At 37.2% G+C, this 27,970-nt stretch overlaps 1 protein-coding gene across 1 annotated transcript in view; it reads left to right on the top strand.

Moving 5' to 3' along the window:
• The first annotated feature begins 8,973 nt into the window (after positions 1–8,973).
• The window catches only part of mboat1 (membrane bound O-acyltransferase domain containing 1), a 150,397-nt gene continuing 131,400 nt past the window's right edge, over positions 8,974–27,970 (top strand). Inside the window, exon 1 of the mRNA XM_079445877.1 lies at positions 8,974–9,315. Within this exon, the coding sequence (XP_079302003.1) occupies positions 9,220–9,315 (96 nt within the window). The 5' untranslated portion in view covers positions 8,974–9,219. The remainder of the gene's footprint in view (positions 9,316–27,970) is intronic.

Genomic DNA, 27,970 nt, shown 5'->3' with positions numbered 1-27,970 from the left:
AAAACCTCACACCTTTTACCCCGCCTGGCGAGGCTTACCCGTTCGATGTCTCGAGTCTTGATCTCCCCATCGGATGCTGCGAGAGCCCTCCCAGTACCGGTTTTCCTTTTCTCCCTTCCTGCCCGGCGAGACTTACCTGTCTGACACAGCGAGTCTTGATCTCACGTCAGACGTCGGCGAGAGTTCTCCCGGCTGGGCTCCCATACTCGACGCCCGCAAGCGAGGCTAATCCATCCGATGCCGTGAGTCTTGATTTCCCGTCAGATGTCGTGAGAGCGTCCTTGCCGGGCGTCCGAAACTCTTTTTATCTTGTCAGGCCGATAGGACCCACTCGTCCGACATCCGGAGTCTTGATCTCCAGTCGGAGGCTTCATGGGCCCTCTCGGTCAGCTACCTGCCCTCCGTCCTCTGCTTAGCAGGGGCTAACGGCCAGCAGGGCCCGCACGCCGACTCCGTGAGCTACTCCACTTCCCCCTGGTCAGGGCCACAATGACGCTGCTCCTCCTCCTTCGGCCGGTAGGGCTCACCCGTTCCAACCCAGTGAGCACACTGTCAAGCATTCGGTTCGAGCCCTCCCGACCTAGCACAAACCACGCAATCCACCAGCGGCCGGTCGAGCCTACCCATCCTATGCCAAACCGCTCCCACGGAGCATGCAAATTTGGCCCATCATACAAACGACTCTCAAAACTAGCTCCCGCCAGACCTCAGTGCGCATTTGGGGGGTTCTTAGTCTGGCGGCTGTCTATTACTATTGCTTTTTGGGGGGTACTCTGGGTTCGGGCCATTCCTGAGCCCGGAGCCCTTCCCCAGGACAGCACGCCAACTACTCATTACCATACACGCCAAATACGCATTAACTTACTCGTGCTAAATATATGTAAGTGTGAACTCGTGAAATGATGTTTTATTAACAAGGTTCGGGAGGAGCGCGTCAGATACTTAGCCTAATTAACACAGGAGGTTCCCACTCAAGTTAATCAATGTTCGGCTACAAATACAGCTGACTTACCTCTGTTCATTCGACGGATAATCAGCATCCCTCCTCCACCCCTTCTCCACTCAAGAAGGTATCACTAGAGTTCTCACCACACTATGGGGGGGTACTCTGGGTTCGGGCCATTCCTGAGCCCGGAGCCCTTCCCCAGGACAGCACGCCAACTACTCATTATCATACACGCCAAATACGCATTAACTTACTCGTGCTAAATATATGTAAGTGTGAACTCGTGAAAGTATCTTATTTGGATGTCAGAACAAAGTTATGTCTGATTTTGTTTTTAGTTGTTTAAAAATAGTTTCTCTCACTGTTAGGGGTTTACGAGACTGTTTTATGTAAGTCTGTTTTCATTTTTGTTATACATAGTAATGCAAATATAATTTTCTTGAAAGAGACTCACTCCTGCGAATCTAATGTTAATTTGTGCGTTCTCAGTGGGGTGATCAAATCTTTTGTTGTCATGCTTCTTATCATTCTGCAAGTGTCGCTATTCTTTTAAATAAGTTTAAAGGTGACATAATTGAATCAGATCCAAAGAAGATAGATGGTTATTTATAGTTGTTAAATTGGATAATACTGTGCTTGTTTTATGCAATTTCTATGGATAATAATTCTTCAGTTCAAGCTAAAATTATATCCATGGAGATGTCTCATTCTGTTTCAGCCTTAATAGGCAAATATCAGGGTGCTGTTTTGATAATGAGGGGTGACTTTAATGATGCCCCAGACAATTTTTTAGATAATTTTTCTCGTATGTTTTCTACTTTGAAGTTTAAACTTACTACCTTGTTATGCAACCAATTGTAGTTAGTGGACATCTGGAGGTCTGGAAAAATAAATCGCCAGGTACAGATGGTCTGTCAGTGGAGTTTTATCTTTGCTTTTGGGATATTATCGAAAAACCCTCATTTGAAATGTACAAAGAATATGTTGAATTGAATGAATTTTCAACTTCAATGAAACAAGGACTAATAATCTTACTTCCTAAACCTGACAAATCTTCTATTTTAGATAATTGGCGTCCTATAACAGTATTGAATGTTGATTATAAAATATTATCATACATTTATGCAAATAGTTTAAAAAAAGGTGTAGGTGAAATTATTAGTGATTGTCAGACTGGCTTTGCAGCTGGAAGGCACATAAATTGGAACATCAGACTAATATTGGATTTGTTAGATTATTCAAATTTAGTGGAATCTGAGGCTTTTAATTTTTTTTTTTTTCCATAAAGCCTTTCCTTAAAGACACAATTGAGCATCAGTTTATATATAGGGCACTTAAAAGTCTTAGTTTTGGAGATAGATTTATGTCTATAATTGAAATGTTTCACAGAGATATTAATAGTTATATTAATATATATCCAAATAGGTTGTCCTATATCCCCATTTTTATTTCTTATTGTACCAGAATTTCTTTCCATTAAAGGGCATATTGCAGGTTAGAGACTCCAGTGAGTCGATGTATAGAAAAATACAGTAGGAACTAGATTTTCTTTAAAATATACTTTAAAATACGCTATTAAGGCTTCTGTAGTCGTTTTTGTGAGAGAATTTTACTTCCGCAACTGAAACGTGCCAAAACCAGAAGTGACGCATCAAAAGGGAGAGCGGTCCATTTAAACCATAGGAAAACGAGGCGGAAGTATCTCAAATAGGCCAAGATGGCGGTGAGATAGGAGGAGGTGTTTGAAGTGTCGTCAGGAAAGTTTAAGGTTCGATGATAGTACAGCCAAAATAGCTGAAATATTTTACATAGAAGAACAAATAAAAAAAAAAAAAAAAAAAAAAACCTATTAATTAAACTCGCAGTCTGAGCCGGATTTATGGGCAAGAGAAAAAATAAACAAGCTCCCGTCGTTAGTGTGTCAGTGTCTACACTTGAGCCGAAGATGGATCCTCTTCAAAGTACCTGTAACGTTATGGTTGAGTCCACCTCTTCAGCTGAGGACAACACATTGATGAATGAAGACCCAACAAATGACTGGTTTAACTCTCAACCCAAAATGTGTGATTTGCTAGCAACTCCTCTGCCTGATACTCCCGTTAAGCCAAGTCAAAAAAAGTCTAAACGAGAATGCAGTGGACATGATGACAAATCAGCTGAAATTTTTGCTGCAGTTCACGAGCTTTCGGGTAAATATGACAAAATGTTCCAGAAGATTTCGACAATTGACAAGACAACTGGTGTTACAGCAAAGCAAATTGAAAGTTTGTCTTCGATCGTACACCAGCTTGTTACTGAGGTGACTTCTCACAAAGAGGCGTTGAAAGTCGTGTCTGCGGAGATCCAGAATCTTAAACAGACAAACACCACGTTAAAAGAAGAAGTTGGAGCGTGCAAGAGGTACAGCTGGAGATGGACGCTGAAGCTACACGGGGTACAAGAAAAAGATAGAGAAGACGTTCGTGCTGTTGTGATCAATATCCTGGGCAATGTGGTTCCTGGCATCAGTGAAAGGTTGGAGGATGCAGTGGATATTGCCCATCATCTCGGCCCGCGGAAAAAGGACGGTACATGCAGATCTGTAATCATCCTGTTTGCTTTTCGTCGTTACCGAGACATTGTCTGGCAATCTGCCAGAGAGTGTAAATTTCTGCGAGACAACAAGCTGCGATTCACAGAGGCCTTATCCCCAGAAGACAGGGTGGCAAGAGAGAAACTTTGGCCTCTGGTGAAGAAGGCCAGAGATGAAGGGAAGAAGGCTTCTTTCCTCGGGTCTTTTGCTCTGATTGGCGGAAAGAGATTCGACTATGCCAATGTGAAATAGAACGTATAAGCATTCTTTGTTCTACATGATTTTAGATGGTTTTCAGTTGTTATAGTTGATTAGTTAAATTAATAAGAGCCTTATGTCGGGCTAAGAGACTGAATTTTTTCCATTTTTTTTCTCTCAATGATTCTGCCATCAGTGAATACTGTTTAAGTTGACTAGTAAGTCATACGCTTAATTTTTGTGTTATTATTTTTATTTACCTTTACACTCTTCTCATTTTGTGAGTCATTGTTGGCATATTTTTTATAAAGACATTTTTTGTCTTGCTCAAAAAGTAGTTATCTAGTTCAAGATCATTATATAAGATTATATGAGGTTATTTTGTTTGTTCTAAGACCTCGGTTGGTTGTATATCATTCCTTCCTTTAAAGTAAAGTTTCCGTACAGTTTCTTCAGTTGCTGGTACAGTAGATACTTTTTTTTCAATCTTTTTTGTCAATTTGTATTTTTTTTGGCATGGATTTTAAGTTCAGTTCACTTTCTGTCATGTCTTTGAATGTTAGAGGTATGCAGGATATGGTAAAGAGGAAAGCTATATTTTTGTTTTGTAAAAGCTGTGATACCGATTTAATTTTTCTTCAGGAAACACACTCTTGTGAATCGGATGTTAAATTCTGGAAGAATCAATGGGGTAATTTAATTTATTGTAGCCATGGATCTAATCATTCTGCTGGGATTTCAATTCTTTTTCACAAGTTTAAGGGGCAAGTTCTGGAGGTAATAACTTCTAGTGAAGGCAGATGGATCATTATGTCACTAAAGCAAGATAATTCTATTTTTATTATATGCAGTTTATATGGTTGTAATTCTCTTTCAGCTAACAAAATATTATTTACTCAGATTACTTGTAATTTAACAGAAATACATAATAAATACCCAGGATCCTTTCTAATTTTAGGTGGCGATTTTAATGAATGTTTAGATGATACAGTGGACAGATTTCCTCCTAGAAGCAATGAAGCTCTTCATATTAACCATAATTCTAATAATATTTTATTAATGTGTTGTTCGCTCTCCCTCACAGAGCCTTGGCGTTTTTTTCATCCAGACACACAGGACTTCACTTGGTCAAATAGTAAAATGACCTTAAAATCTAGAATTGATTTCTTTTTAGTTTCTTCATCATTTCTCCAATATGTAAAAGATGTATCTCATTCGTTTGCCCCTCTCTCTGATCATAAACAAATAATCTTAAAATTAGGTTGTAACAATGAGAGTCAAAAGCTACGGGGTTATTGGAAATTTAATAATCTTCTCTTAAATGATGACGTTTTCAATGACCATATTAAAAATTTAACCAAGGATATATTTTCTGATAAATCTCATAATGGATATAAAGGGAAATGGGAATTTTTCAAATACAGAGTCAGGCAAATAGCTATAAAGAGAAGTAAAGAATTGAAAAAATGTAAAAATAAAAAGATGACTGAACAAATGAAAAGAATAAATTCTTTAATGGCGAGTAATTTATCTCAAGAAGAGGAGCTAGAATTAAAGGAATTACACTTACAAATTAATCATGCTTATTTAGATATTGCCAAAGGTGCTTTTGTTAGGTCTAGAGCTAAATGGCTAGAGGAGGGAGAGGTAAATTCAAGTTATTTTTTTGCATTGGAGAAAAGGAACTGCAAAAGAAATTCTTTGACTGCTCTTAACATAAATGGGGTCAAATGCACAGATCCGAATTTGATTTCTAATTTTGTTACAAACTTTTATACAAGTATTTATACTTCTACATTTGATAAACACAATTGTGATAATTTCATAAAGAAGGTACAAGGTTATGTTCCAGTTATTGATAATGAATATAAAGCCTTCTGTGATTCTAACTTGTCCATTGAGGAAATTCGAGTTGCACTTTATTCTATGAAGAAAGGTAAAACTCCAGGCAGTGATGGGTTAACGGTTGAGTTTTACATTCATTTTTGGGAATTAATTAAGCACCCATTACTTTATATGTATAATGAATGTATTGATCTGAAAGACATGACAACATCAATGAAACAAGGTATTATCTGCCTTATTCCCAAACCAGATAAAGACACTCTTTTTATTGATAATTTATTTATAATATTTATGATATAATATTATTTTTTTTATTGATAATACACTTTTCCAAACAGTAAAGAAGTTATTCAATGCTATAATGCATGTTCAAATAGTACGATAAGAAACTAACCTGATATTAGCGAAGAAATCCTCATTTCTGTTGTTAGTAGAGTGTAAGCCTTCTCTGGCGAAGAAATCTTAGATTTAGGAGCCTGTATAAATGGTACCAGAATAAAATAATCTAACTTTGGGCAAAGAAATCCCCACTTCAGCTTTAGTCGTGACGTATTGACGTATTGTCAAGTATGGTGACCCATACTCGAAATTGGTGCTCTGCGTTTAACCCATCCAAGTGCACACACACAGCAGTGAGTAGTGAACAAATGCACACACACACACACACACACCGTGAACACACACCCGGAGCAGTGGGCAGCCATGCTGCAGCGCCCGGGGAGCAATTGGGGGTTCAGTGCCTTGCTCAAGGGCACCTCAGTCGTGGTATTGAGGGTGAAGAGAGCGCTGTACATTCACTCCCCCCACCTACAATCCCTGCCGGCCGGGGACTCGAACCCGCAACCTTTCGATTACGAGTCCGACTCTCTAACCATTAGGCCACGACTTCCCCTTTAAATGTGTAAGTCAATGATACGAGATCACACACAAATCATAGACACTGGTTCATGAGACCTAGTATCGAACCATTAAAATTAGCTATGATGTGTAAAGAAGCCTTGTTTGTTTACTGAAATCACATGACTTTAGCAGTTTGATGCATGCTCCGAATCATGGATTCGAGAAAAAAAGTGAAAGATTGACCAAGGTTCCAAAGCTCCACAAAGCATGTCAAAGACCCCCATCACTAGTTTAAACAATTTCTTTCTTTCTTTCTTTCTTTCTTTCTTTCTTTCTTCTCTCTCTCAATAACCCTTCACTCTTAGTTTCACTCTCCGTTTTAACCCATATACTTGGGTTTTATCTGATATACTTGGTTGATTTTAGTCTTCATCTATTTTATCTCATTTAATTTATATGTTTATTTAGCCTGAATATCCCTGTAACGGAGCCGACGAGGCGTGAAGTGTACGGATCCATGTGCAAGTTTTATTAGAAATGTAGTCAAACATAGGCAGTGTCAAACATCAGTAATCAGATAAATTGAGGGCAAGACACAAGAGTATTCCGAGAGCATGCGTGGGTCGTCAGTCGGCAAACAATGTCCAAAGGGCTTGACAAAAGGGGTAATCCGAGTACACGAGCAATAGTCCAGACAGGGGCAAACAGAGTCCAAAAGGCAAGACGATAGGGCAATCCAAAAACACAAAAGCAATAATCAAAACGCAGGTAAACAGACTTGGCAAGACTAAAATAAAGAAACTAGGAAAGGCTCCGTAAAGTAGCTATCAGCAATGACTGTGATAAACACTAAACAATACTCAGCATTATGACTGAGGAAGTCCATGGCTTAAGTAAGGCGTGTAATGGGAATCAGCCGTGTGCTTGCAGCTATATTTTGCTTTAGTTATTTGTTTTATTACTTTCTGAAAGCAATGTATTTCCAAGTAATGAAGTGAATTCCAAGCATGAAGAAGTAAACTTAAAAATTACTCAAAAATGTGACAAAACATACTACAACTTCAGATTATTTAATAACGTACCTTGAAAGTATACTTTCAATGCATTGTGACAATGATCATTTTCAGCACACAGTTAAAAAATATTCATAAATTATATTTAAGTAAAGTGCAAATGAATATACTTATAAAAATAAACAGAACTTTCAATTCAAGTATATTTTTGTAAAATATATTTTATAGAAAATATACTAAATTACAGTTATTTTAAAGTGTGTTAAGAGTTGTATTGTGAAAATAGGCAAAAGCATGATGATAATATACTTTTTATATATTAAAAAAAAAAGAAATTTTTTTGTTAGTATATTTGCAATGTACTATTAAGAAAGGGAATATATTACAAATACAATAAAGTATACTTTTTTTCACTAGGGTCTACAGATGCAAAAATCATTTTTGCTCCATATGTAATGTAGCACATTGTCTTGATCTAATAACTATGCACTTCCCATGAAAGATGTCATCTTGATGGCAGTATGTATCTGTACAATACCAATATATGACTCCATGTTAATGGCACCTTAACACATATGCCAGTCACCCATACTGTTTGCTCTGCTGCACCCCCATACCATACCATATATACAATGTGTGCTTTTGCATCTGTCGCTGATGAAAAGTCTGGATGGTCCCATTGGTCTTTGGGACTAAGAACTCGACATCCATTTTGAAATGTGGACTCATTTGAGCATATCACACATTTCCACTGTTTTTTTGTTTGTTTGTTTGTTTTTTTGACTATCTGAGATGAGCTCTGGTCCTGAGAATCTGATGTTATCACTGCATAAAATTGATAGCTTTCTCTTTGAGTAAAAGAGATCCAAGTTGCATTTCCAAGTTGAAAGTTGAAAGAGATCCAAGTTGAAAATCAGAAACACGCTTAAAAACTAAGCTTAAATGAATCTTATTACACTTATTTTCAATTTTTTTTTTTACCGTAAAAAGTACTTCACTGTCTTATTTGATCAATTCAATGTATCCTTAAATTAACTTAATTTCTTAAAAATCATAATGACCCCATACATTTGAAAGGTGTAAAAATAACAGTCCTCATTATAAACACAAAATAATAATCAACTGTAATGCTCAGTGAAGACAATTAGACTGTTTTATTTTTTATTGGGGGTGGTGAGGGACCTGGAGAATGGGAAGGGGCGCTTGCCCAAAAAAGGTTGAGAACCACTGCTCTACAACTTCAATTCCGCTGCCACGGACGCTCAGTTGTTTTGCACCAAAATTACCTTAATAAAAAGTGACACAAATTCCTGTATCTTACATAATTGTGGGGGATAATTCTACTATTTTGAAATAAAGTATGGTACGGGAACAGTTGATGAGAGATTTATGGACACATTTTTTATAAGAAAAACAAAAAGTTATTTTAAACTAGAATTAGGTACATTACTATTTAGGGCTTTTATAATTAAAATAAATGAAATATTACCACACGAAAAGATCACTCCTCCCCTGACTACAGCCGCCTACTCTTGTATACTTTAAGCGTGAAGCGTTTTGCATCTCAAAACGAGCCTATTGTATAATGTGTGATTTTCACACACTCCAATGAGATCACACCATATGCCCAGCTGACAACTCAACCAACCCCGCCTTCAAAATCTACTTCGATACATCCAACTTTACCTCAGTGTTACGGATCCTTTGGTTCGTCTTCACCGTGCTGTAATTGTGATGATATCTGTAAAGTTTGGCGATACAACGACGATATTTATGAGGTGATACCGGGATCTACACCACGCAGAATGGACAAAAAGGAAAACACAGACATTGCGTTTAAAACTACTGGATGTACCTGGTTAAGTTCAGTCAGCGATCAACTTGGAGTTCCTTTGGATCAGGTAAGTGATTACTCGATCAAAAAAAAAAAAAAACACTTCCATGATTTTCCTTGGGCTATGATTTAAACAATCATAAGAAAGCCAATATCTAAAAGTATTTGGTAGACAAGTAAAAAGTAGCCTACTCTATATAAAGTTTCTTAAAGTATCATTCTATTGTACAACTTGCAGGCCTAGTAAACAATGACTCTGCTAGAGCAAAACTGGTTTCACAAGTTTTTCCCCTTCCAATACTAACACCTTTCTTTCTTTCTTTCTTTCTTTCTTTCTTTCTTTCTTTCTTTCTTTCTTTCTTTCTTTGCCACCATCGCACTTGGCTTGCTTTCTGGAGACAAATTTACAAATATTTTGAGGCTTTTTTTTTCACCTGTGGAATTTCATATATTAGTATTAGTACGGCAATATTTTACTGCAAAGTTGCTTCGAAATAATAATGAACAGGATAAAACCCATTTGACAGTTCAGTTAAATTTACAGCACTATTATAATATTGACTATTAACCAATGTGCCTTACAATAATAATAATAATATTTTTTTACACCGTGTATTAGTTGAGAGCATATCAAATTCAAAATTTGTTTAGGCCTATAATTACAAAATACATTTAAGTTTTTATTTTTTTTTATTTTTAAATTGTTTTTTTTTATACATTAAAGCAAATTAGAACCAAACATTCATTGACAGCAGAAGCTCATAGAAAAATAAATAATAATACAAATAAGTAAGAAGAATAGAAAGAAGACACTTACAACATTGTCAAATAATACAGGGAATAAGTCAAGCTCCTTACTGATCAGTTAATTTTCAATGCGTCCAGATAGTAACAGGTGTCCACCTTTGTATAATATTGTCCAGTTTCATTTTAGTCCAGGTGATATGTTAAATTTTATGTATATATATTTACTTTTTCATAAAAGCATGAAATTTGGTACACTTGGAGTTTGCGGCCCTAAACATTTTCAGAAATGGAGCCATAGCAAAAACACCTTGTGGTTGCCATGGCGACCATTTTACTTTCCATAACCAAATTATGTATTTTGTGTCATATCTCCTGAACCAAACATGATAACAGAAAAGGTGATGTATACCCCTATGTTTTGATGGTCAATGATTACAATGATACCATATACAGCAACATAAATTGTCCAGGCGAGGAGTTAATGGTGAAATCAGCAATGAGCTTCACAGTATCACAGCATTTACAAAAGTCCATATTATGGCTATTCATTTTTTCTTTCTTTGATAATTAACTACTATTTTATTCAATAATACATTAAAAGATTTTTTTTCAAGAACACTATTTTATATATATATATATATATATATATATATATATATATATATATCATCTCAGGTAAGTGTATTTCCAAATACATTCTTGTTCTCTCTCAACAGCCCTCTAACATCACACACAAGCGGCATCGCAGTCAGGTGAACAGTTAATGGTTAATTTAGTGACTTTATGAGAAGGATTACAATGAAATCTCAGAAGATGCAGAATGAAATTTCAAACATATTTCATGTAAATTTAATTTACAATCACTCTCTGGGGCCAGAGTTGTCTTTTATGTTTTCCACAAGGGGGAAGCCAGAGTCCTACATGCGGGCGGGTACACGCAGGTGAATTGCTAATATTTGGTGTAACGGGTGGAATAATATTTATGCGTATGGTGTGGTGCAGGTGCGGGCCGGACGGTGACAAGCACGGGCAGGTTGCAGGACCTAACAATCAGGCAAGACTATTTCGACTTGGTCCAGTACACGCTGAGCAATGTAGCCAATCGTGCTGCCACTGATTGACAGCTGTAGTGATTATATTAAAGGGAGCGCTCTTTGTTTGCTTTCTGTATTTAATGTATTCACAATTTGAATAAAAGTTTAATAAATGAGTTTTTTTCTACCTCATGTAGGATATTTAATGCAGGTGTGGTTCAGGTTGCAGTTTTTATGCCAAATGGGTTGGGTATAGGATTAAATTAGTGTTGCTGACATATAATGTGTCGGGTGTTCTGTTAAGTACTGGTGTTGGATGATCATTTCACCAACCAGGAAAGGTGAACGAAAATGCCTCCCTGTGATGTTACCACAAGGCATCACTTACTTACAGATCTCAGGCTTCTTGAGGGGATGTAGATTCATAAGAGTGAGGAGGAAGTGGGAGGGTGCTGAACCTGTGGCTATTCTGTACGCAAACATCAATGTCTTGAACTTGATGCAAGCCGCAACCGGTAGCCAGTGCAGGGAGATAAAGAGAGGTGTGAAGTGGGCTCTATTGGGCTCATGGAAGACCAGTCATGCCACTGCATTCTGAAACATTTGTCGAAGTTTGTTTGCGCATGATGAAAGTTCAGCTAGAAGAGCATTGCAATAGTCCAACCTAGAAATGACAACGGCCTGGGCAAGAAGTTATTCAGCATGATCTGTTTGGAAGGGCCTGATGCTCCTGATGTTGTGCAGTGCAAACCTGCATGATCGAGCTGTCTTTATAAAATGGCCCTTGAAGGTCAATTGGTCACCAAAGAATAATTTTTGATGAACCTAGCAGGATGATGAAATCATGCTGTAGAGTCGGAGTGGCAGGGAAAATGAGAAGCTCAGTCTTTGCCAGGTTTAGCTGCAGGTGATGTTCTTTCATCCATGCCGAGATGTTTGTCAGGCAGCCTGAGATCCATGCAGCTACTATTGGAATGTCTGGTTGAAATGAACAATAGAGCTGTGTGTCATCAATGGTAGGAGAAACCATGTGCTTCAATAATGGGTCCCAGTGATGTAGAAGAACTGATCCCCGAGGAAACCCTGTGACCAGTTGGTGTTCTTTGGATACCTCTCCTCCCCAGGAAACCCTGAAAGACCTACCTGTGAGATATTCAAACCAGTGGAGTGCAGATCCGGTGATGGTAGACAGGAGAATCTGATGATTCACAGTGTCAAAAGTGGCAGATAGATCCAGCAGAATAAGAACTGATGATTTGGAATACATTTGGCTACAGTGACCGACAGCAAAGCAGTCTCAGTTGAATGGCCGCTGCTGAAACCAGATTGATTAAAGTTCAGGTGGTCATTCTGTGAAATAAATAATGTAACTTTGTCTATAAAGATGTGAACCAAATGGTCCATTCCATTAGAATGACAAAGGAACAGCATTCCTCAGGAACGTCTTGTAGATTGCAGGATCTCCAGGGGGAAGGTCCTAAAAGTATTGTTTCTAGCCCTTTTGTCTTCAGGTATACCATTATATCCCACAGTCAGAACTTTGGGAGAAGCTAGGATTTATACAGGGGTTAAGATTGTTTGAAGGAAGACATGCTAACATCGCTATTGAAGAACTGCTACACTACCATCTTCGATAAATTCTTCTTCCCAAAAAAATTTTGGTCAAGCATACTTCATTTTTTTATATTAGAGAAATCTATTACATTGAGCCACTCAAAAGACTGCTCATCAAAAATACAGTAAAGATGATGATACATGGGGCAACTTTTTAGGTTAGAAGGGGTAGTATGCACTGGCCTCTCTAAACAGATATAGTCTTGACATGAAGTTAAGGTGGACTAATTGAAAAAGAACAACTGCACACTCACTTAAGCAAACTAAATAGCCTAATTGAGTGTGCAGTTGTTCTCTTTCAATTAGATCATATTTTTTCCTTCAACTTGCACGTGTGCATTTGCTTTGCCTCACTTGCTCAATGAAGTTAAAGTGGATCATAAAGTGTCACTTGCTGTATTTACAGAGATGAGAAATGGGTGGGTGAGGGAAGAGAGGATGACACTACAGGGAAAACATGGAAGGATGAAAGGGAGGATAGATTTGCCTAAAAGTAACTGGTAGAGGAATTGGTGGCACACAGGTAGTATTATGTAGGTTAAATATAATAAAGAAATGAGATGTCTAGAGGTTTTACCAAATGTTGTCTGTGATACAATTGCATGTGTAAATTAAGTCAAGCTGGCTGCCTGATTGTTAGTGCTTGTGGTGGTAAGCCATCTGAGATCGAATGAAGCTAGGAAGTCTGTAGTGTAAGGCTTCTCCAGATGGATTTCAAAGTCACCAAAGACTACAAGTAGACTGCCATCCACAAAGAATTAGGACAGCAGCCCTTACAGCTCCTCTATAAAGGATTATATATGACCAGGAAGGTGATAAATCATTACAATAGGGAGTTTAACTACTCAGTACATTTTTAATGCATAGGGAAGAGCGGGTTGAGTATTTCCAATTATTAGAAATGAGAAGACCAGTACCCTTCCAAACTGATGGGGGGTGTGAGAGAAAGGGAAGTTGTTAGAGAGAACAGCAGGGGTTGTGGAGTCTTCTGGACGAATCCAGGTCTCAGTCAAGCCCAAGATACTAAGAGTAGACTGAGAAGCAATAGACAGAATTAAGTTTGTTGACCGCTGACTGACAATTCCAGAGACCCAGAGAAAATGATAGAGGTGCAGCAGAAGAGGTGCAGATAATACGCAGCTTAGCAATATTGCGTTGCCATTTGCCTGTGATGTTAGAGCATTGTAGAGAGAGAACAAGAATGTATTGGAAACATACTACTGCCTACCTTACTCTACCAGAGAGCTAAGGAAAAATACACTTACTTAAGATTATATTTTTTTATGTCTTTGAAATAAATTATTCTATTCTTGAAAACAATTCTTTATTGTACTATTGAATAAAATATTATTTAGCTAGTGTGTGGTGGGGATTCTGGTGCAATATGGCTGCTGTCGCATCATCCAGGTGGATGCTGCACAGTTGAGATTGGGATTCCCCCTTCCATGTTAAGTACTTTGAGTACCCAGAAAAGCGCTAAATGTAACGAATTAATAATTAATTAAAACATCATTTTATTGTGCTATTGAATAAAATATTAGTTAATTATCAAAGAAAGAAAAAAAAAATAATAGCCATAATATGGACTTTTGTAAATGCTGTGATACTGTTATTTTCTTCTTACATTGCTGATTTCATCATTAACTCTTCACCTGAACATTTATGTTGCTGTATATGGTATCATTGTAATCCTTGACCATCAAAACATAGGATAGGGGTGTGCGATATGACGATTTTTGATCGTGGACGATAAAAATGTCTCCACGATCTGCTTTTGAAGAAATATCGTAGTATCGTGCTACAGCACACATTCTATCAGCTGCAGCTCTGGCGCCTCCATCTCTATATACTGTACAACACGACATACAACAGTAGAGCTACTCTGACAGGACACTGCACTTATTCGCGATCGCAAAAGTACATTATTTGCATACAAGCCTTGCTGGTTAAATGTTTAATTCGCGCGCTGGTCTGACGTGCGCTTTTTCTGAGCACATACACCTGAAGCGCATGCACTAAAAAGCCTATCTAACAGCGCCTGATTACTCAACTAAGTTATCTTTTGCGCTAATACTGTCAAAACACACAAGGTTTACATACAGTAACAATAATTACATACAATAGTTAAGAGAGAAACGCATGCGTGTCTGTATATTCGATGCGTGCAGGTCTTAAAGGGACAGGACACTAAACATGCTGTCGACTGTCATTAAAGGGATAGTTCACCCTAAAATTTAATTTCTGTCATTATTTACTAACTCACATGTTGTCCCAAACCTCTATTAATTTCTTGTGCTGAACCCAAAATAAGATATTTTGAAGAATGAGGGTAACCAAACAGTTGCTGGTTCACATTGACTTTGATAGCAGGAAAGAAAATTCCTATGGAACTCACTGTGGACCAGCAACTGATTGGTTTTCCACCTTCTTCAAAATAGCATTTATGTTCAGCAGAAGAAAGAAACTCACTCAGGTTTAAAACAACTTTTGAGTAAATGATGGTATAAAATAAAACACTATGACAGAATATTTATTTTTGGGGGAATTATTCATTTAACGTTAACAAAACAACAAAACGCAAAGAGAAAAATCACTCACTATTCTTGACTGAAAAACTTTAATACAGCTGCTTTAGGAATCAGTCTATGTAGTGTTTTATTTTTATATTTGTTCATTCAATTTCATTGAATGCTCCTGCTAAATACACATATTGTACCTGAAAATAAAGCACTGTTTGTTTTGTTTGTATATTATGTGTATTTGTAATGTGTATCTTTGTTCTTATTTTTTAATAAGAAAGATAAAATAATGACAGATTTTTATCTTCGCCCACTTTGGCCTAAATATCTGGCATGTCATTTTTATTTTTTTTTGTTACCTTGAAAGGCTTTGTCTTTCTAGTTTGGCTGTAATGCTCAGACAACTTGTAAAACCAAAATAGTAAAACCAACATGACAAAGAATCGTGATAAAACCGTGAATCGTGATATTTCTAAAAACAATTGTGATATTATATTTTTTCCATATCGCCCACCACTAGGTAGACATCACCTTTTCTGTGTTATCATGTTTGGTTCAGGAGATATGACACAAAATACATCATTTGGTTATGGCGGAAAGTAAAATGGTCGCCATGGCAACTACAAGGTGTTTTTGCCATGGCTCCATTTCTGAAAATGTTTAGGGCCGCAAACTATACAAGTGTACCAAATTTCATGCTTTATGAAAACGTGAACATATCACCTCAAATTTTGCACATATCACCTGGACTATTTGGAGTTCAGCAGTCATATATTCCATTCTATAAATAGATTCAAGTTTTTCTATCCACTGGGCCATTGTTGGAGGTGTGGCTTCATCCAATTCATTGTTATGCTTTTTCTTGCACTTAATAAGAGTATGTGTAATTAGGGCTGGGCGATAATTTGATAACGATAATTATCGCAATATAATTTTCCTCGATAAAACGATATAAAGAGTTCGATAAATGTTCGATAAAATGTTTATGCGCCAAAAGCGGAACGAAACAGTTCATTTGAACCGCGACACACGGACCGTTTATCCGCTTGGATCAAAGTCAAACTGCCAGGCGGTGCGAGTTCACTAGAGCAGAATCAGATGCGTTTACTCGGTCACGCGAGCACTGAACCGCGCTGTGAGATCCAGTGTGAAGCGCTTGAATTCAGCGGAGAACACAAACGACTCTGTGGTAGTTTAAAGCCAAACAGGAGAAACATTGTGTGCAACGAGACAGTCAGAAGGCTTTTCTGACTTTTCTGACAATCTACACATTGCCATCATTTACCATGGATTTACTGATTTACTGTAGTAACACTCACTGCACCATGGTATTGTGCCAGAAATGTGGGATATTCACACTGAATTTTATTACAGGAGTAATGGTATATAATTATGTATTTGTGATTAAGCTATAGCATGTGTGCATTTATACTGAATGTTTTTAGACTACTGTTTTTCATACAAATAGGTTACCTAAAAACCATATAGGCCTAGTTATAGTTTTTACCATGGTATTGAGTTGCTATATGTAGTTTTAATTGTTTATCATGATTTAAATGTACGCTATTATGGGAGACCAATGCTTAAATTGCTACAATTTTTACAGTTGTTACTGATTTTGATAATGAACAAAACTTTACCTCTGCATCCTAACGCAAGCTACTATCAAATGTGCATTTCTAAGTGACAAAAAAGTGATATTATTATTAATATTATCAGGCAACCCAAAACTGTTTCTTGATTTGAAACAATATCACTCATTAGAACATGCAGAAACTAAGAAATACATTTTTCTATTTAGATATTTATTTTGTTAAGGAAAATTAATGGTCTGGCTTCTACAACTTTCACTTTGGAGCAAAAATCTGTCTTTAAACTTGAAAAAATAAAGATTTGACATTTATCGTGATGATTATCGATATCGACTGATATGAGAAAACTTATCCTGATAATTTTTTCGGCCATATCGCCCAGCCCTATGTGTAATATATATATCTCTGGTTTTTACTAAATAAATCCTGGGGTATCCCTTCAAGCAAGAAAAACAGGGGAGTAAAAAGGAAGTCTATATGCAGGATTTTCATAATCTCATCCTTTATCCCTTGCCAAAATGTACATATTTTCAGACATTCCCAAAATATGTGTGTAATCTCCTACCTTCCCACATCTCAATACCACTGGATCTGCTCAAGGGCTCTTACGTTTAAGCTACATTTACTTTATCCAAAGCAAACCACAATGCAATTAACAGAGACCTACATTTTTGTCGTGTTCATGGGCTATGAGATTAATTCGAACCCATGATTCTGATTAGCTACATTTTTGCCGAAATCTTGCTGTGAAAATCTTCTCTAATAAAATTTTATAAATAACCAAACAATTACTTTTTACAAATAAACAAAGATGAAAGAAGTTTTTCTTTTCTTTTTTTTCTAAAAATAAATTTTATTATCAAGTGAGCATCAATCGCTTATTTGACATTATTACACTGAATTATCCTAAATAAAATGAATAGAGGAGGGAAATGTTCTGGGGTGCAGAACAGAAAAAGACAAAGGGGAGGAAAACAATGCATTAAAATGAGTACAGCTCAACTAGTCCCTTATTTTGAGTCCCTTATTTTGAATTCAAAATAGATCATTTCTGGTGATCACAAGTTTTTGAAAACTCTTCATACTATTTATCCTATAGTAAAAACAGTGCTAAACCTTGACAAAAAGTGTTATAATAATTGTTATAATAGTGATTTTTTTAATGTCTAAATATAAATCCTAAAGCAAACAGTGAAAATAACTGTATTAGAAAAGCCAAATGTATCAATGAGTGATCCTCTGCAGCCATCTACTGGTCATAGTGGTAATATAAAGTCATTTTAATTTTGCTAAGTGAATTTCAACCAGGCGGCAGAAATCTCCCCCTTGTGTGGCACGTTTTCCATGAAATATCTACATTAATTAAAAAAAATATATATACTGCTTCCTTTTTGAGTAAATGTATATAAAAATAGGCATAATTTAGAATGGGAGCAATATGGCAATGTTTTTTTGTGGTAAGGAATCATGGGAGAGGAGGGTGGCATCTTTGTCACTTTTTTCACCCCTGATTGACAAAGTCTTCTGAGAGGGGTTAGTGCTAGGGAATAAATTGTGACCCGTGCTGGCAAAATGAGTCGGAATGAGCATTTTTCTAAAATTAGTTCTTTTGATTTTCATTCTCCATTAAAATACTCTCAAAATGATATGTGACTTCTTGGAATTGGACAAAATAAATAAATAACTGAGCTACAGCTGTTTAGAGTCAGCACAGTTGATTTTGAGAAAAAAAAAAAAAAATCTAGTTTAACTTTTCTGAAGATTCCAAAGCAAAATCACCAAGCAATGTTGCATATTTTCCTCCAATTATTTTCTTTATAATAATTACTGTATTATTAATCACTAACTATTTTTTATTTTATCTTTGTTACTAAATATAAGAACAAAGGTGCAAATAAACAGTAGTTTAATCAAGAGCAGCGAGTGATTCAGTCTTTCAGATTGACATTGAGATTAGGACCTACTGTAACGCATGGATATAATATATTGTTACACATCAGATTTTTCCCCAACCATTAACTAAACGTTCATGTCAGACAAAACATATTTTGTTTGTGTGAATCTCACCAAAACATATTTTGCAATAATGTAGGGAGATCGCGCACTTGCGGAAAGGTGCATCTTATGCACGCGCTTTGCAAATGTCAGTCAGCGCGATCGTTTTGTTTTCATCAGCATGGGATTTAAAATCATATTTCATTGGTTTGGACTCATATAATCGAGAATTCACAAAGCTGGAATGCTGTGCTTTGCAACAATCTATCTACAACTTGTGTTGAGAAGCAACAGCAGTTGTCCAGAAGTGAGCAGAGAAAAGGTACTCCTCTCATAAAACGTGAAAAATAAAGATAATTTTAGATATTTAATTACTATTTGGAGTATTGGGATCGCTAGAAGAAGGCTTAATGAAAATCTCAAATTCGACCAAAACTGACATTTTTGTGGGGGTGACAACAATGATCTTGCATACCCCTCAGCAAATTTGCACCCCTGGCAGGGCTCGCAAAATTTCAAAATCTCTGGTAGCCCTTCGGGCAGGTACTCTTCAGATTTTGGTAGCCCGAAAATTAATTTAACTAGCCCAAATAAAATAAAGCCCATAAATGTCAATCAAAAACATTTTCAATACACAAATATCAAGGAAAGAGTTTTATTTTACTATTTACAAGGTATCTGCAGAATTCTTAAAAATCTATTTAAGGCCATTTTAAAAATATTTTTTTATGCCATTTAACGTATTTAAAACTAAGGCCTTAAAAACTCTTAAGTGTAGTTGTATCAAATTTAAGGACCTGTGGGAACAATGTTCCCTCAAATTTTTTTTCTTGCTGAGCAAAACTTTTCCATTTTTGTCAGAGCCCTTGTTATTCTTAATTTTGACATTCATTTTCATTTTTACACCAGACATATATATCAGTTCAATATATTGGTTATCGGTCTACTTTGTCTGTAATAATCGGTATCGGCATCGGCCCTGAAAAACACATATCGGTCGACCCCTAGTAAAAACTCTTCAGATAGGGTTATCTGCTATGGACATATACTCTATCATTTAGTTCTACCTGCCAGACTCCAGTAATCCATAAGTGCTTCTGATTTAGTTGAATTGATTTTATATCCAGAGATGGATTCATATACTTCTAGACAATCCAGATCAGCTGGTATTGAAGAAATTGGATTTTAAATAAATATGTTGTGTGCATATCGAGCAATCTTTTGACAAATACCACTCTCATCAGCTATTCCTTGTATATGATGGTTGCATTTTATTCTCTCAGCCAATGGTTCAATGCTTAGAGCGAGCTATATCATTTGGACCAATCAGACACACAATTTTGCATTTGATCTAACAAATCAATTAGTTATTAGATTAACAAATGGTCACAGACCCCCCCCCCCCACACCCAATACACAAACTGGGTGCTTACTGGGTGCTGGTATACCTGTCAATGACTCCAGGCCCCTGGTTCCATGGCAACCCATCTGATAACACTTGTTTTATTGCTCAAAGGAATGCGGGAACTCACTTCTTTTCCCCTTAGGAAAGAGACATGGACTCTTCTCTAATTAATTAATAGAAAAACCTTTCTTTGAATGAACACGCATATCTTCAGGTCATTGTGTATATTATTACTGTTCTTGTATATGTTTTTGCGTATTGTATCCTGTTTTATGCAAGATTATGATAGAACACTAGTTAATATTACCTCATGTATGTCATGTTTGGTCTCTATCAATTCATCTTCGGATGATCTAATTGAGAGTGTATATTATATGTCGATACCTGTGCAACATATACGTGTTCTAAGAATCTTTAATAGTTTGTATATCAACGTCCAATCCGGTTCATATGCAGATTACCTTGTGTGGAGACAAAGAGTTGTAAACTTTCCCTCCAAAAGTTCAAGTCATCATAGGCCCTTTGATTCCCAGAGGTGTGACCTCTATATCAGATAAAGCTCTCACTTCAGTGATGCCCCGGCAGTCTGCGGTTTTGTTAGATCCTAAGTTGTTAGATCCGAACTTTTTCTGGACCTTCTAAGTTTTCGTGCCAGGCCTTGCGGCCTTAACTTTCCATTCAACAAAGGATCCTCGGACCTCAGCAGATCTCTTTCTTAGCTCTTTTCCACTCTCTACCTGGAAAGAACATTTCTACCTCAGATCATCTTTGGAATTCATCGCTCTTTAACCCGGAAGAACGTGATCGGGAATCCAAAACATTGAAACCATTAAAGACTTTCATCTGAGACTGCATTCCGGACACTTGTCACGACCAAATGCATTGCAAGTATTGTACATTTAACTAAACAAAACAGAGGTTATTAGTACAAGTTATAGACCCCGTTATAAACGGCGCTGATGGTTTTACTCGGGTGGTTAAATGACTCTTTCCATAACGGCATTCTATGGTTTTCCTGATGGTTTCATCCATCAACTCTCATTTGCCCTTTCCCCATGTATAAGTGATTGTACGTATGTTTGTTTGAGTAGTTTGCGTTAGTGTTTAGTTAATAAAAGTTGTGTGCACAAATTTCATGAGTTTCTGGTTCTACCTTGCAAATTAATGTCCCTTTACGATTTTGACCCTTACTACATGCTCTAATGTATTAATACTTAAGAAAGTGTTTTCTGTAGCCAAGAAAATATCCTTTCTTAGAGTTGATATGAACTTGCACTGAATGTTCGCTGGACGGACAGATCAGTTGATGGCAATTTAATTCTGCTACAGTTATTACTGTCAGCCGATATAAATAATTATAATTAATCTTAATTAATTGTAATGATTTATATATATATATATATATATATATATATATATATATATATATATATATATATATATATATATATATATATATATATATTATCCCTTTTAGGCTAATTTGCTAGGCTGACCCTTTACCCTAACTCTCGATTTAGGATTATGCTAGAATATTTGTATCCCTCTTATAAATGTGTCATGAAACCCCATATGTGCCAGCGTTTGTTTTAAATATGTCCAATCCAATCTATCAAATGCCTTTTCCGTGTCTAAACTAAGTAATATTGACGGAACCTTTCTCTTTCCTGCAATCGTCTGTATGTTTAGTGCTTTCCTAACATTGTCAGTACTAGGGCTGCACGATTAATCGAAAAAAAATCACGATCTCGATTCATACATAAATGCAATCTCATTTCTAAATGACGGCGATTCACTTCCATGTATTTCCTTGCATTCTGATCATACTGCATTCACGCGTTATTGGTCACACTCACACAATAACAAAACACTATTAATTCACCAATCAATCATAAATCTCGATCACTTTTCTCCTCTCCCTCATTGGCCACGTTCCGCTGTCACCCACGTGACGTGTAACAAGGCGGCAGACCTAAGCGGAGTCAATAGGCACGTTCGCAGAATGATCACCGTATGACATCAAAGTACCACGAGAGCGATAAGAAAGCAGTCGGATCCTATGCATTCAAATCGCTCTTGTGGTACTTTGATGTCATACGGTGATCATTCTGTGCAGCGCTGCTTCAACGGGGTGTCAGCATCAAGGCTTGATGTAGGGCGTTTGGTGCTGACCATGGTGCTGACGCGCCGTCATAGCGATAACAGCCAATCACATAATTTTCTGGTGCTGCATGAACGGGGTTGGCTAGCTTCTGCGCTAGGGTATTTGCATAAGGCGATCTGATTGGCTGACGCCTGCGTTGGTGCTTAAAGCTGAAAAATTTTCAACTTCTGCCGCGTGCAACACCAGTGAAGCGACGTGAGGAACCCACAATTCAGTTCGGCAACGCTTGACGTCACTCCATTCAAAGTAAAGGAGAGGCGTTGATGCAGAATGTGAATATTTTTATTTATTATTGTTAATGTTCTCTTATGTTCAACAACTTAAATCTTTAAAATTATTCACTTTAAGGGGTCTAAAATAAAGAAAATATATTTTTTTGTTACTCCAGCACTTTATTATACTGAATGTCCTGTTTTTTTTTTTGTACTTGAGTGCAATACATTTTGGTTGAAAAAATTTGAATCGTGTAAGAGAATCGTGATCTAAATTCCCATGGAGAAAAATCGTGATTCACATTTTAGCAAGAATCGTGCAGCCCTAGTCAGTACCATGTTATCCACTAATAAATCCTCTCTGGTCTGGCTTCACTGATTTTCTAATATGTGTCTGAATCCTCTCTGCTAAAACTGAAGTTACATTTTTTTAGATCCTGGCAGAGAAGGCTTATGGACCTATAACCTGTACACTGAGTGGGGTCTTTTCCAGCTTTATGGATAACTGTTATTACTGCCTTTTGGAGGATCTCCTTTCTCTAATGCATAATTATACATTCGACATAGAATTGGGGTTAATTCATTTATGAATATTTACCAATATTTTTTATTAATTTCCTCCTCTGTAATGGGACTAACCATTACTTCACACTCCTCATTCAGTTTAACAGAATCCAGAATTAAAAAAAAAAATTCTTCCTTATTTGGCTGCTCGTCCATTTCATCTAATTTTTTATAATAATATTTAAATACATCTGCAATTTCTTTAGGCTGTGATGTCATAATACCCGCACATGGATCTTTAATTTTCGGCACAGCTCTACTAGACTGGGCCTTACATAGTTGGAAAGCAAGCAGCCGGCTCGCACTATTACCAAATTCATAATATTTTCTGCTTGTATATCTTAGAGCACCTTCTGCCTTGTAAGTCAACAAGTCATCTAATTTCTCTCTATTTTGCTTCAATAGATCTAGATAATTTTTATTTCCAGTGTTTTTATGTTTGTATTCTAACCTTTTTATTTCTTTCTCAATTTCCAATTGTTTAAGTTCCTTTTGCTTTTTTTTTTGTCTGGATGTAAGTGCAATAATCTTTCCCCTTATTACTGCTTTGGCAGCGTCCCATAACACAGAAGGAGAGACCGATCCATTAACATTTATTTTAATGTAATCTTCCCATTCCCGCTGTATTCCCTTTTTGTGTGTTATGTTATTCAATATTGAGACATTTAGTCTCCAGTATTTGAACTGTTTATGTAACAGGGCCATGATCAGACAAAGTAATGGGCTCTATATTGCACTCTACTACTCTATGTAGTTCAGTTTTTTGAAATGCAGAAATAAATCTAGTCTAGAATAGCTTCCGTGTGTTTGTGACATAAATGTAAAGTCTTTTTCTTTTGGGTGGAGATATCTCCAAATATCAATCAACCCCAGTTCATTCATCATCCCCAAAGCTGTGTTTGTTTTGCGTGATTGGGGTCTCTTTTCTATTGGCAAAGATTGGGGTCTCTTCCCTTTTCAACTTTAGATGTTCTTTGTCTGAAAGATGAGTCTCCTGTAACATGGCGACACCGCACTTTAATGTCTTAAGCTGATTCAGTATTTTTTTTCCCTCTTCACAGGACTATTCCTTTTACATAACTAACACAAGTTAAACTATCCATGGTTATTAATTTAATTAATTGCCTTCATATATTGCCCCTTTTGGCTCACAGAACCAAAAAACTTTAGTGAGTCTATTTAAGTATACACTTGTAACATTACCGCTGTCAAGGAAGAAAGAACAATGAACTTGAACGTCAGATTGAACTTCATCACATCCAACTGTTTGCACTTTACACACAAAAATAATCGACCAAACATAAATACAAAAAGGCAACCAGTTCCTTGTTGAAAGTGGGCAGAGACTTGTGACTCGGTCTCTCTGGGGGAAAAACACTTTGCGTGCATGCGACCTTGCTATTCAAATAGCCCCCTTGAGAAGGTCGCGGCCCAACGTGCGAGTGTAGTCCACTCATTAAATGTTATGTCCGCCATTTAAAAAAAAAAAAAATTAACAAAGTTTTCCAGTCCTAATGTAGTCACGGTATAAATGTCAGTCACAATACAGCCTCTATTATAGCCCTCCCGGTACCAAATATAAGTCCTTACCTCACTTTCACAACAAAAAGGAGGGGGGGAAATGAACAGTAACGTCATTATTGTCCTTGCCTGTATTTGTTCATGAAAACAATACAATTATATCCTCTAGTCAGAGAAGAAAGCTTTAACATCCGCGTCTGACAGCGTAGCTTGATTAATCAGGGGGCGGCCTCCACTCCGCCACAGGGCTTTTGACATCTCAGTCTCCAGTGCGTAGTAGTTCCCCCATTGGCATCTTGATACCGAGCTCCCGTAGTGTTTACAGGGCATCTGCCAGTGTAGGAAAAGTTTTGTCGCCGGTATCCAAGCTGATCTTCAGTTGTGCAGGGTAGGGGTCGACCGATTATCGGCCTGGCCGATTATTGGCACCGATATTAAGCATTTTTATGATAATCGGCATCGGTCATTTTCAAAACCGATGTGCCGATAAAATTATTTAATTTTGATACGCGCTATTTGGCTCTGATGCAGCCTGTCGGAACTCACCACTCTGTGGCCTAGAGCAGTCTCCGCCCACCGCGCATCTGATTTGTTGAGAGTCAGGAGTCCGACCAATCAACGTGGAAGACTAAAGGCGCTCTCACACCAAAAGCGCTTGCTAACTGATGCTGCTTCATCACGCATCAGTTCTCTCTCAAAGCCAGCAGCAGACATTGCTCAAGTTGCAATAAATTACAATCCACTACACTGAAGTTGTAAAAACCTCAATATTATCTATTTATGGTTTCCGAGATGGGGGAAACGCAGGGGGAATCGCGGAATCCAGTCATATGGAATTTACTGTATAACGCGGAGTCACGGAATTAGTCAAAGTTTGGATGAATTAATCAAAAGTAGGTCAGTACACTTAAATCTTCTCATGATATGGACTATCTGTAAACATTAAGCTGCAAAAAGACTATTTAAATATGAATTCTGCATGTTCGGCGTGTCTCTGTATATGTGAATGGCACAGACGCGCGGTTTTGACACACACACACACACACACACACACACACACTGAAGTGCGCAACGCTCGTGGTGTATTCCGCATCTGCCATGTCACTAAATGAGGACATAAATACATGAACATCATCCCCAGAACTGCTCTGAGAGTTACTTCATGAGCATTTGACTGTTTCGTTTGAGTAAAACGATCGTCATATCATAAATAGGCTACAGAAACTTAAGAGGTCCTCATGGCAACCCGTCAAAATAAAAGTTCGGTTTATTTACTAATGCTACTACAATTATTACAACTTTTGTTTAAAAGAACAATCACACAATACGCTATTTCTTACATGTTTTAATTTTAATAGTAAACACATTTGTTTGACAAAAAATAGTTTAACTCTCATTTGATTAAAAGATAAATTAAATTAATGTTTTATGCCTTCATTTGCACTGCTCTGTAAATGAAAACTAATGGAAATTACTGTCACATAGGCCAAGACTAAGATACTGTCACATAGGCCAAGATTAAAATACTGTCACATAGGCCAAGATTGTGATGACGGAAATTGGGACATTTCAATAGGCTATTGAACCAAGTGAGCCTATAACAGGCTATTAGTGTTATAGTTTCATTAAAATAGTTGCGGTCTTCTTCACAACTTCTACAATGGAGCTATGAAGACAATTAAATTATTTACACTTATTATATACATTGCGCTTTTTAAATTAATCAACTGATGTGCATTAGATGATGAATTGAATAGTCCCCTCTTGTAGGTTATGATTTAGTCAACCGAAAATAATTAATGAAGAATTATGAGGTTATGCTACTACACATACATTTCTAACATGTAAATTATTGAAGCCAAATACTTACATTTCCCCAAGCTGTTTAGCTGTAGTATTTATTGCATGCAGTGGCCCCACTTTTAACTCTCTCTTTATATATTACCCTTATTGTAGATGGATGCATGGAGGAAGACAAGAGTAAGAAGTGCAACCAACACTAGGGAAGGCCGTTTTTGTCAGAGCCCTTGTTATTCTTAATTTTGACATTCATTTTCATTTTTACACCAGACATATATATCGGTTCAATATATCGGTTATCGGTCTACTTGGTCTGTAATAATCGGTATCGGCCCTGAAAAACACATATCGGTCGACCCCTAGTGCAGGGTAGAAGCTCCGTGCATTAATGCCCTTCTTGAGTTGTCTGATCACATCTCGCTCCTGAGCCCTTCTTCTCTGCAAGTCAGGAGAGTAGTCGTTGTTGAAATAAATTTGCTTGTTGTTATACATGACTTGTTTTTGTACCCAGGCCTGGCGTAGGATCGCTGCTTTCACTGGAAAATCTGTGAATTTTATCACTATTGATCTGGGTGGTTCTGTCTTTTGGCTTGGGAGCCAGATCTCTGTGAGCCCTTTCAATTTTTATGTCAGCGTCAGGGAGAGCGTTTAAAGTTGAAGTAAATAGGTCTTTCACAAAATTAACTGGATTCTTCCCTTCTTCGCTGTTTTCAGGCACTTGGTACATTCTTAAATTATTCCGTCTTAGCCTGTTTTGCTGATTATCGCATCTGGCTGATTCCACTTCGCGTTGCAGCATATCGAATCGCCCCTCCTTATCGCATTATGGAGTTCTTGTGGTTGCTAATACTTTCCTTGGCCTCTACGATGCGCGTTTCCAACTTTGTTATTCGATCTTTCAATTCGTCGACCAAAGTTTCTAGTCTTGTCAGCGACTCTTTCGCTCCAATGTGACCGTGCTGATTTTCCTTTCGCAGTTGTTCAAGTTCACCAACCAGATCCGCAATGGCTGATTCTGTGCTAGCCCGCGTCTGAACAGGGCTTAGCGACTGTTTCCTTTCGTCTCTCTCTCTCAAATTATCATATCATATTTTGTCTCAGATTTGGCGTGTCTGCTAGATGAGCTCATCTTTATAATGCACATGATGTTTTATTTACCGTATGTAAGTTATTATTTTAGCTGGTTTAACAATAAATTTGCGGAGACCACGTTCTCCGATGTCTATTCAGTCATGGTGTCACAGGAAGTCTACATTTTAAGTTTTTCATTTTAAACTTTGGAAATACTTTCTTTGTACATTTTGTTAATTAAATAAACTTTTAAGAGAATTAACGATTATGATTTTAATGATTTTATTGCATTTTGCAAAATGTTAGGCGTGCTCCGATTGATTGACTACCGATCACTATCGGCCGATAATCGTGTTCGGATGTTTGATTGGCGGTCTCTAAAAAGGCCGATCTTCAAAAAAAACGATCTCAACTGATACCTGCCGTGAGAAGTTTGACAGGACATGCAGCGGCTCCATCTCAGTCTCTATCCGGGGCGGGTGAA

Source organism: Barbus barbus (genome assembly GCF_936440315.1).
Source record: "Barbus barbus genome assembly, chromosome: 21".
NCBI classification, from domain to species: domain Eukaryota; kingdom Metazoa; phylum Chordata; class Actinopteri; order Cypriniformes; family Cyprinidae; genus Barbus; species Barbus barbus.
Note: the sequence above shows the minus strand (reverse complement) of the source record. Positions and strands in the feature narration are given on the sequence as shown.